Source organism: Ciconia boyciana, chromosome 12 (assembly GCF_034638445.1).
Source record: "Ciconia boyciana chromosome 12, ASM3463844v1, whole genome shotgun sequence".
NCBI classification, from domain to species: Eukaryota; Metazoa; Chordata; class Aves; order Ciconiiformes; family Ciconiidae; genus Ciconia; species Ciconia boyciana.
In genome coordinates, this window is record NC_132945.1 from 18,547,103 (window position 1) to 18,559,473 (window position 12,371).

General features: G+C 37.6%; 1 protein-coding gene across 1 annotated transcript in view; it reads right to left on the minus strand.

The window, feature by feature from the left end:
• TENM1 (teneurin transmembrane protein 1) overlaps window positions 1-12,371 on the minus strand; it is a 347,960-nt gene that overhangs the window by 221,098 nt on the left and 114,491 nt on the right. Inside the window, exon 4 of the mRNA XM_072877199.1 lies at window positions 5,894-6,154. Within this exon, the coding sequence (XP_072733300.1) occupies window positions 5,894-6,154 (261 nt within the window). The remainder of the gene's footprint in view (window positions 1-5,893; window positions 6,155-12,371) is intronic.

Sequence of the window (12,371 nt, forward strand, 5' to 3'; positions counted from 1 at the left end):
CATCTTACACTCTTAACAACTCCAGCAGAGCAGTTACAATGCCAATGTATACTCCAATGCTCCCCAAAAGGCATTGCTATGTTACTGCAGAGATTCATGCGCTTCCTTTTACACCGAGGAGGCTTCTTTGAAACCATAGCAGAAGCAAGCAACAGAAATACTATCTAAACACTAAAAGAGGAAAAAAACACAACAGAAGCAAAAGAAGTCTTTTATTAAGGGAAGATGAGTGGCCCTTTTCTGTCAAATATCTGAGAGTATCATATCTCAAATACCTGACAAGCTCTAGTAAACTCCAGAAGCTGAAGGAATTTCACCATGGGGGCTTTGCATTTTGTTTAAGTGATGAGGTTGCCTTCATCTATTAGGTGACTAAAACCATCCAACAGACAGGAGTCTACAAACATGAATGCAATCCATGCCACAATAAAAAGGCAAAGTAAAGCATACTAGGAATGAAGAGAAAAATATTAAATTGCACAGATGGAATGGGATTAAGACTGATGTTTACCGTTATATTTTCAAGGCTACTTACACATATTTGACCTAACTGCTCTACTTGCAAATTAGTAACTCAATTTCTTAATTGCACCATTGTAAATACTTAGTTTTTACATTTTACATTGTAAATACTTAGTATTTACATTGTAAATACTGATGGAAATACTTAGATACAAACACAATCCTGCATAGAGAGGCAGTCACATGCATACCTCTTCTCAGAGCATGTATTATTATTATAATGTAGCTGTTGGTAATAATTTCCTGGAGAAATGAGAAAGCCAGAGATGAGCTTAATGCCTGGTTTTTGTACAAAATAACAGTAAATAACAGCAACATTAATCCCAATGCTCTCACTTTCTTGCATTAAACACAAGATTTTTATGAAGAGCCAAATTCAAGTCTAATATAAACAGGTGTGAATTCACAGTAAGGTTTATCGACACACACCATAAATTAAATCAGAACCTTGTCCCTAGCTAAGTCCTCCCCATGTTTGAATAACTACAGCATTCACAAAGCTGCGCTTCTCATACAGCATCAGCAATTCCAGTATTTCTTTTACTAACTAAGCGACCTTATCCCTTTAACAGATACTGTTAAGATACTGAATTTGGAGCGCAAAGAGCTGAGGTGACTTGCCCCAAAGCCACCCATCTGCCCAGCAATCCAAGTGAAAAAACCCCAGAGATTTAGGGAGAGTCAAAAGCTCTGTTAAATGGACCACTGCTCCCAGGGTATAAAACAAATACTTAGGTGAATTACACAAGACTAATCTTACATGTTTCTATGTCATTAAACTCAGTTTTGATCTGTAACTTACTAATTTCTCTACTACTTCTACTTACTAATATATGGCTAATATTATTATTCTATCTTTGCAGTCTGCTGTTTAAAATTATTGATATTATTAAAATTATTATTCCAAATAGAATCTGATCCTGTACACTGATGTTAAGAAAGAAGTTTCCCAATAATTTCTGTGGGAAAAAGGAAACAACCACATTTTTTTATTGCTGTTTTTTTTTTCCCCTCTTGCTTAATTTTTAAAAGGACAAATATGTTATTAAAAAAAATCCCCTGGCCAGATCTCAAGCACTCTAAAGCTATATTCCATGACCAGTCTAGTGGTATTTCAGCCTGTACTAACACACTAATTTCTTGCCTACAAATCTCAAAGAAGCTGTTGTGAACCATAGCCAATGCCTAGTTGTCATAAAATAACGCAGCCAAAGGAATTGAACATGAATCTGGCTCCAAGACTGAGTGTGCATTTCACAGTACACTCATCCAGTGCTGGGAATCCAGTACTCTGCTATTGGTTCTCACTACTTAGTAGAGAAAGAGTAACTAATTGCATAAAACCCTCTAAGTACGTGTCAGGAGTAAGCCAAACAAGTCAGCCTTTAAAGTACTTCAAAACAATCTGACAACCCAAAACAGGTTAAAAATTGTATTGTAGAAATGGCTCAAGTTCCGTACAAGCTCTCAGCTGAGATGTAGTAGCTAAAAGTAAAAGGGTTGATGGTTGTGTAAACAAGTCAAATGTGGCTCAAAAATGGATTATGGCATACATGAATGCATGAGGTAAAATTCATCGCTTCACAGCTGCACAGGTATCCTGTAAAGCAAAACACAAGAACTGCATGAACAATTTAATGGGGAAGAATAGATGGATATGAAACGGACTGTAGCACTTTTTAGTACGCTAGCTAGTGTGCGATGCAGATCCATGTCACATGATGTACCTTTAGATATATGTCCGAAGACCGCCCTTTTTGTAGATCAGGGGTGTATCCTCTCCTGGACCATATCTTTACTCCATAAAAATAAATAAATAAATAAATAAATAAATATGCCAGCTCAGTAATCTGGCAGACTAACACCAATGAACTCAATGTTCTGATATGCTGCAATGACAGATACCATTGTTTCAGTGAATTGAGGGTAAACGCAGCTTTCTTCAAGAGAATAAAGTAACTATTTTTGATACTGTTATTCTGTAGTATTTCTGTCTGAAATTTACATTCACATATTGTAGCGTAACACTGTTCATGTTTAAATAGAGCTATTTATACTATACCAGAGATAAGCAATGATCCCCGAGAAATTGGTCATTCATTACTTGCAGTTAATATATATTTTGCTTAGCCTCAGGCAAAGCTGAAGGCAGTTTGTGCACTAATAGGCTATTATTAGTTGCCATTAACATTGACAACGCTAATTTAAATGGGAATGCTGGTGTTTCACACAACCTGTTCAATGCTGCCAAAACAACTGGAGTATGTTTAAACAGTGATTATGACAGAGTTGGTGCGTCTATGAAGGAAAATAATCCTCAAATAAATTCTCAAACTGGGCTACTCAGAATACATAATAAAGTATATACCCTGTGTCAGGGAACCTCCTGCTAGAGCTTTGAATGAATGAGAAACTCAACAAATATCTAAACAGAACAAAATTTGCAAAAGTATATTCGCTTCAGATCAATGTAAAGCAAAAAAAGTCCTGAAAAAGCTATTCTGCATTTGTAGCAGAACTGTGCTTACAGGGGAAAAAAAAATAAACCCAACAACAAAACCCAACTGACCTTTTCAAAATACAGACAATAATAGCAATTAGTTTTCTCAAACAATACAACAACTGTATCTTCCTCATTAATTTTACTCCAGTTACAAATAGCTGTGTTCACATGCCATTTGGTCAACCCTTTGAAAGCCAGAATTTCTAAATATCTATTTTTACAGCAATTAGACAGTATCATGGAAACTAGCATTTCATGAACTTCCAGCAACTGATCTTATGCGCTCACCCATTTTCACACCACAGAAGTTACTGGCTGGCACAAAGAAAGTCTACTTCCACGGCAGGAACTGACAAGGATAAATGCAACACTTGGGGCTCTCTGATAAAGCCCTTGGCACAAATGACTGCATAGAAACAGAAAGATGTGCCATCTATTACTTCATTTAAGTAGAGATTTATGAACTTCTGTATTCAAAGAGTGCTTTGTTACTGAGTGCCAACCCAGATGAAAAACACGCTGCTCTCTGGATCAGGAATCTTGACTATGAACTTACCTGTGAAGTACTAGATAATATAAATGAATATAGCTTGAACCATCATTGTCTTCAAATTTATCCATATTAACTTTCAAGACTGTAATTATTATAACGACTCAACTCCACAGGAAGCACTGATACCTGCTCTGTCGAACCTGCCTGGAGACAACTAAAGAGTTCAAATGAGCTTGTGCTCTCAGTTTCTCTCTCTTCCAACTTTTGCCCTTACTTTCCTCTCCCAACTATTTAGTTAAAATTCATATTCAAGTACCTAAAACATGAATCCCTGATTAAAAATTTGTTATAAAGCTTACAAAGAACCAAATTTTAAAGACACGTACAAAAGGACTACTCCGTTCTATTCTAGACCATGCAGAAAATGAGTTTAAATTGATTAAAACTATTCTCCGAAACTAACATTTAGAAGAAACCACTCCATTCTTAGTTGGTGAAGCACAATGATTACGTGTCCCTATCTTAACGACACTTAACCCATGGTTCCTGCAACATAGGACAATGAAGGTAACAAAAGCATTTCCTTTACTACCTACAATAATTTTCATCTATAGCAAGATGGCTAATTTAGTGCAACTTGTACAGCTAGCAAAACATCATGAATACCCAACTGCACCACTGCGTTCCGGACTGAAATACGTAACTTGGTTATATGCTTAATCTGCTTTCAATACATTGGATTCCCAGCACCTTAAAACATAAGTGACCATGTGTCTTTCTTAGTCTGAATGGTACAAGTATGCACATTCCTTTCTCAGGTAGCATTCCCTTTAAATCATTTTCATAGTTAAGGGCCAACCAGTTCCAGGCAGACCAGATTCAATTCCTTCAGCCACCATCTAAAACCAAATGTCTTAGGAAAACATGCAAAAAAGCCCTAACCCCAAACAAAAAACCCCTGTGCAACAACACTTCACAGACGATGGATCCCACGCAGAACGTGGCAGAAGCAGGAAGCTAGAAGGCTGGCATCCATTGATCTTCATGCAAATGGGGTGGCATCTGAAAATTAACTGATTCTAGCAACAAGATACAATGTGATAGTGCAGAACACTTAATCCTCAAAGGATTATTTAATGAAAAACGAGCTGTGCACGAAAACCTTTTTTTTTAAAAAAAAAAACAAAAAAAACAACTCATGTAGATAATCTAATGTCTTTGAACCTACATTGGACATTATCATTGGTATTGAGAAACATGCAGACAAAATTATAATGAAATTACCAGCTTCGTATTTGACAAATTCAAAACAGGTAACTATAGAAATGACATTCATGACTGAACTCCCTTTCATCTTATGACTATAGATCTACTAAAATGCATCACTGTCAACACTGAAGTGTCAAACTGCCACTTTCACTGGTTCCCCTATCTCTTAACCAGTTAAAAATACATATTAACTACATTTAGGACTACCAGAACATGTGGCTATTAAACACAGAAATTAAAGTAGGAGCTAAACTTGTTGATCTTAAGCATGATAAATTTGTTTACTTACTTTACTCTTTAAGGAAACATTTAGAGCAGATTTTCATAAATTTTGATGCAGATGTAACAAATTATTAATTCCCCCGTGTTACTTAAATAAATACACATTTTCCCCTTCTGTGACACACTAAACCATAAGAAAAGCAAATAAGTAAAAAGATCCTGAAAGGGAACAAATATTTAAAAAAACCAAAACCAAATAAGAAGTCCCAACTACAACCTTCCCCCCTCCCAAAGCCTAACCCAGAAACCCACCCTCCATATACAGAGAAATACAGAACTGAGATATGACGAAGACCAGCTCAATCAGTCCTACTGATAAAGGCATGTCTTCAGGTGTAGCCTGAAATTACAGCTGAATAGAGCATTTAGGATTCCAGGTTGTCTTTCTGAAGTCACCTGGCTGTAGAGTCTTAAAGCTATGCCCAGAAGCCAGCACGTGCAGGATCAATTCTACACAAAATGTGATATAAATGTACATATATAGATTTATTTTAGAACCTAATTCATAGGCCACTAAACGCAAATGATTAAAGTCCTATGGCAGAAAAATGGAGAATGTGGGAAAGCAATTGGTCTCTAGAAGAATGACATTTTAACAAAAACATTTGTTTCATTTTTTGTCTTATTTTCCATCTATGCTATAAATACAATATACATATCGAACAACTCTTTCACCTTTCATATAATACAGAGACCTAAGAATGAATAAGGAAAAAGAAAGAAAAAAAACCCCAAAAACAAAAAAAAGAAAAGGGAAGTAGAAGAAGAAAGTTTCAAACAAATTACTACTTCTATTCAGTACATTAGATGCATTTCTTTATTACCATTCTCCCCATCAGATTTCCTTTCATGGTCAGTGTCAGTGAGGGACAATGCTGAGTTTGCCCGGCTTGACAAACAGGAGCTGTGTTCCGATTTCATCCCCCTCATCCACATCCTCAAGGCATGATCTGGGGACGCACCACCTTCTGTTTCAGTATCCACATCTGAGCCCACCTCTAGCGGGTAACTGTGCTCAGCTACACCGTGTAAATCTGTTTGATAGCCAGAGCACAGAATATGGGGAGTCTCACAGAATTCCATGTCTGGAAAAAACAAAAGTTCAGAAAGAAATTTAGAAGTTAAAAGCAATATACCTTTGATTTTCTTTTGGAGAATCTGTTTTGGGAATTAACATTGTTAATACTATTAGAAGACTTTTTTTGGTCAGTGACTCACTCTGCTATCTAATCTACTATAAGTATAATGCAACTAAAAGAGTGCAATTCTGTAAAATATATAATACTGCACTGTAATTGTGCCTTTTTGTCTGATAGAAATGTATATTATAGCTCAAATATGTGTACACACCCACACACTGATAGCAGTACATCAATTTACAACTGGAGTACGTACAAATACAGATAATATCTTAGTTTTTCGCCAGAAAGGCAACAGCTCTCAAATTAATCTCAATATGTTTTTATCATAGGGAAAGTGTAGCAAATTTGCAAACAGGGAATTTACAAAATAACATTTGAAATATTTGGTTAATCACAGAAGACAAAGGAAGGGTACTTACCATTGGCTTGCTCTTTGAGAGTGCTGTCCTTGCATATTCACACCAGTGGGTTTTGGCTCTCCAGTGCTGATGACCTACAGGAACTTCCTAGAAGAGCAGTGACTACTAGGACTGTACAAGTGCCATTTCATGACACCAAGCGATCAGAGATTTTAAAGAGTTGTACAGTGCTCAATACTCCAGTTATTCTTACCAAACACCACAACTGTAGGGCAGTAGAAATCCAAGGACAAACAGAAGGTGGACAGGACCCATAATGTGAATATGCAGAGGAAACATTCTCGAAGAACTACAGGTAAGTAATACACATCAGCAAATTACAACTTCCCTTTGAGGTAGCCTCTGCATATTCTCACTTGTGAGAATCCAATTACAAATGCAACTCTCAGGGAGCAAGACAAGGAGTTCTAACTAAATAAGGATTACAGAACTGCACTCCCTAATTGAACATCAAACCTGGGATGCCATCTTGAGGGACTAAATACAATATCAAACATGCATACAGTATTCTTTCAATTTCTAGAAAAGAAACATTAGAGACAAGAGACATTGATAGAGACTGAGGACAAATACTCTCTTCTACTGTCATCCTAACTAAAGCTTTAATTTGCCAAACTAATCCACTTACCAGCCAGTGAGAGGACTGGTTCTTATTTTAAGCACGCTCTCAGAAATAACAAAAAGCCCTGATATTTTCTTGAAGGTATTGACCAAAATCTACAAACCAAATGTTAAAACAGAATATGCTGAGGTGGCTCAATTTTTAAGTCATCTATCTCTGTATATCTTTCTTTTGCCATCAAAACATTCCTGAAGGTCTCACTTGTAGTGACAGCCGACACGAGGTGGCTTTCAGCTCAGGGAATGGCAACCTCTTTTCTAGAGGGCAGGGGAAGAAGGTGGGCAGTGAATAGAAAGAAGTGGCTGTGGCCTCACTTTCCTATGCAAAAGTCCTGGAAGGTCATCCTGTCTCCCTGTGTTGTCCCTGTCTCAGCTGGCCCATCCCAGCAGCACTGGCCATCACTGCTGCTGCTCCTTTCCGAGCAGCAAGACGGATGTGGGGGCCCTCCGGAGTGCTCCATCACTCCTCTGATCTCTTCCCCTTGTTCACAGGAGGAGGAATTGGTCTCAGCCCTACACCTGAGAAGCTGCAACATATGCCACCTTCACCAGCTCTGTTCTCCAAGTCTCTCAAATGCCTTGAGGCTGACTATGAGGTTTGATGGAGATGGCTAGGAGAAAATAGCCAGGATGCTAGGAAGCAGCTGGGTAGTGTCTGCAGTAGAGGGAATATTGGCATTTGAACTTCATCTACCATTACAATGCAGTGTTCTTCATGCTCTCTGGGGCCTGTTTAAAACTGGCACTCGGCTGATTGGTAGAAGGAAGGAGGAAAAGTGGTTCAAGGCAGTACTTGTGGACACAAATGGAAGCTGAGACTGGACACTACTGGTTCTCAATCCTACACAGATGCTTGCAAGAGAGACTTTGAAACCTATAAGACCCTCTGGAAAAAACTCTCCATCCCCTACGGCTAAGATGGTAAACACAAAACATTCAGGCTTCAGAGAAGCCCTGTTATGCTGAGATTTTCAAAGCTCATGGGGCATGGGAGAGACAGAGGCAATCTCACAGAAAGTCACTGGATATAACTAAGTACAGTGTTGCTCATACAATGCCCTATTTTTAAGTCTCATTATAATTATGTATTATATACACAACAAGCAAGCTCCACTTGGTTTAATTAGACAGCACGGACCAAATCTTTGTATGACATGAAGAGTGCAGATACTGATGTTGGACACTGAACCAGCATAGCTGCATCACACTCCTAGCTTTTACTTTCTTTTTGACAGCACTAAATGAATAAAATCACCTTTATACAAAATATGGTTCCAAATGGTGCACGTCAAGTCTTATTTTTTCTTTACCAAATTCAAAAAGGACTTGTACATAAACCAAGAATTAAAAAGCCAGCAACAGTCCCAGATTACTAACCCAGCGCCTAGTATCAATGAAATACAGACTGAATCATGTAAGCAGGCTGATTCTACTCCACCCTGAAAGGACTACATTGTTCATTTAAATGGAGATTCTGGATGCCATTATTTCACCAAATGTTTTTCAGTAACAAAGAGGTGAGTCAATGCTTTCATGTGAAATGTCTGATTTAAAGTTCTGCTTAATTGAGCGAAGCTACTGTAAAAAAGTAGACAGGAGCTTCACTCCACGTACCGCACCTGTGCTCTGAAAGAAAGGTGAATGCCAAATCTCGCTGGCAAGTAGCTCACAACTAGCAATGAGCTAGCTTGTCACAGGCAGGGGTACAGTCCAGATTGTCCACTCCATCAAAAATTTATGATGGTTAACACACGCTTTAGCAGATGACATAAAGAAGTGGAATAAATGTATACTGTCATTTAAAGAAGTAGATTATCAAAGAATATTAAGATTTAGCTGCTAAAACCATATAAAACTCAAGGAAAGTAAATTAGGCTCATACATTTGGACAGTTGTGTTTAAAGACACTAGCAGGTCTTTAGTGCTTGTCATAAGCGCTAATGAGAAGGCACTTCCTAAGGGGAATAGTTTATTGATGTACATCAAGAAAAATTTCTACTGAAAAACACACTTAATTCTTTCCTCATTAAATAAGAGAGCCAACAGGATTAATTAGTAGCCCTAATACTGGTCTCGATTTCAACTGAGGCCCACAGTGAAGAAATAACCTCCAATGAAACTGCCCCATAACTTTTTTTTTTTAAATTCTCTCAAAAAGCAGTATTACTCTTATTTTTTAACTTAGATTTCTGTAAAGTACTACAGCAACACAGGGTTCTTAGAGTATGCCTCTTGTCAACTAAATTACACCTTGTGATCTCAAGAAGCATCTTCAGAACCTCCTTCCCCTTCAAAGCAGATTTCTACTTATTTTTCACCAACTGAGGAACTTCCCTGAAATTACAAATCTTCTCATAACTTCATGAACCATGTTCGCTGATGCCAGCTCCTCAGGGAGCAAGGATGCAGGCACTTCTCTACATGGATGTCCACTCCAGGCAGATGTCTGCCCCCAGCAGCCTGCAGCCCACATTGCCCCTGTTTACAATTGCATACGCCAAGGGGAAAATTCATCCCAGTAAATCTCACAAATGCTAATTAGATTACACATCTTTAAGAAACACAGAATTTACCCTTCAGTCTATATGTTAATTCCAACTGTAGCAGCTATGATATTCAATATTTTAGCTAATTTTTTTTGGTGGAGCAAAAGAAAGTGACTTTTTTATACTATAACTCATATTCAACTGAAATCTAACACAATATATTGCCTTAATAGTCTATTTCTTAAGTATACAAGCCTTTGTAGTATTTTAACTCCCACAGGATGCATTTTCTGAAAAGCACGTAGAATGCCAAAAGTGGCTGCTTTTAATCCGCATATCTAACCTTGTTACCTAAAATACTATATATTTCCACAAGGAGATAAAGTTCAAGTGTGGATTTATGATAGATTTAGTCTTACCAAAAAGACACAGTCACAAGAGAAATGAGGGAACAGCAATATGAAATTCAAGTTTTTGCATGAACTGTGGACAGAGGAAAAAAAGGTTGCAGTTATGAATATATATAGAAGATCACAATAGGATTTTCGCCTCTGGAGCCTTGTGGAGCCTATTGTAACACAACTGTTAAAAATACAAGCGTTCCATCCCTCACTGATATTCATTTCTTTTTACAACAAGTAATGTATAAAGAAATGCAAAGTATCTAATGATCAAGAAAAGGAAAGAAGGCTGTGTGCATTACAAAAAAATAAATCAGCACTTCAATTAACAGATCCCTTTCTTTCTACCTTTAAGCAACTTAATTTTCCTGAAAAAAAAAAAAAAATCTTCAGAGATGAGCAGTTAAAGAGAACTTTGACCCCACTGGCCAATGGTGCCTTTGCTATTTAAGGTGCCCATGCTGGTATGAGAACTGGGCAGCTGAACAGGCAGCCAGCTCTAACACTGCTCCCCCTTTGTGTGCCAACAGAGAGCTACTGAAAACTCCAGATACGCTCACGAAGTATTTATTTACTACAGCATCGATTTAGCCAGCAGTACAGTTAACAACTTATGATTTTCATGCGTATATAAAGTATTTGTCCCAGTGCATCTTCAGGAGTACTTCATTGTCCTTTGCATGGCCAGGAATAACTGTGTGCCAGCTACTCTTTCTGCAACTCTTTAGTTTTTCTGGCACAGGCAAAAAACCCCAAAAACTCAAGTGAAAGACCATGGAGGTCCTGCTCTTCAGCTTAATATTTCTGCAAACTTAGTGGACTTGCAGGACTTGTGGAATTTCCACGCTGTTGCCATTTGTCAAGAATTTTGCTAATTTCAAACAAGTAACTAGGAGAGTAAATAAATATTTATTTCAATAAATATTTATTTTAAAGAAAGAGAAGACCGTCCAAACAAGGTAGATAAAAGAGAATCACAAAACTAGTGTATAAACAGAGATTAGCATAAAGAAACTTCCTTTCAAATTTTCCTATTCCCTTATGGAAAAATGTTATTTTGTATTAATAACAGAATGACAAATAATACTTATTTAAATTACTTAATCGACCTATCTGTTCAACTAGAGAAAGAGCTTACAGAAAAATGTAAATTATTTATAAACTGGAATAGTTTGACAAGTTGCTATTACACGGCTTTTATGAACCTTATCATATAATTAAGCAATTCTGACTTACATATTTTAAAAGTCTCTTTAAATATCATAGATTTACAAACTTATGTTATCCTCGATTCTTGGTATGAGGTGGTTCTTACTCTGAGGATGCTCCCCGCCCAAACACACACAAAATCAATTCTCCTGATGAAAATGTACAAATTGCTCTATCTCTGCAGATGTACTACTACAAAGGAGCCTAAGTAGCTCAGCGGCGTGGAGGAAACATCAATGTCTTGGAAGTTTAAATCCATGGTACTTATTTTGGGCCGGTCTCCTTCCTCTTTCACACTGGAGGTTATTTGAGAATACTGGGAATATCAGAGTCTGGGGAGCAGATCTGATGAAAGATCCTGAACAATAACAGAAGAAATTCCAGAAAGGCAAATAATAGACATTAACCTGAATAGTGTCACGTTTACATTACTTGCCAAGCTGGTGTCTGAGGGAGTGATAATGGGAATGCAGGGGCAAAACCACCCCAAACATGCAGTTTTGAGGTTGGTGTAGGGTTTGGGATTTTCTAGTGTTACACTGCGAATTTGTGTATATTGTTTCACACTCTGAACTTACGCCAATGGTTTAATCAGCAAGCGTATTCCACGTGTTTCAAAATGAGAAGAAAGGCAGACCAGCTACTCATGGCGTAAGAGACTCAGAGAGAGGGGGAAGGAGGGAGGAAGGGAGGAAGAAATGTAAATCAAATGGGGGAAGTGAAGTTCACATTCATTTTCAGAAGCAATACATATGCACCTTCCTAAATGAGAAATTTTGAGGGCTATTGAGCACTCTGCTAAATTCAGCGTGTTCAACGGCCCTTAAAATTTCTCATTTCTCACCTGAGGACCATGATTTACTGACTGTACACTGGACTTGAGAATTAAATGGGCAGAGATCTTAAGCTACTTCATAAAGTCATTTGTGTAACACAACCTGCTAGGTAACTTTGTGAATGTCTTTGTGTGTTCACATTTCATTTAGTCAAAGATCTTACTTGTTTCCACGTTGAGAACATGCCA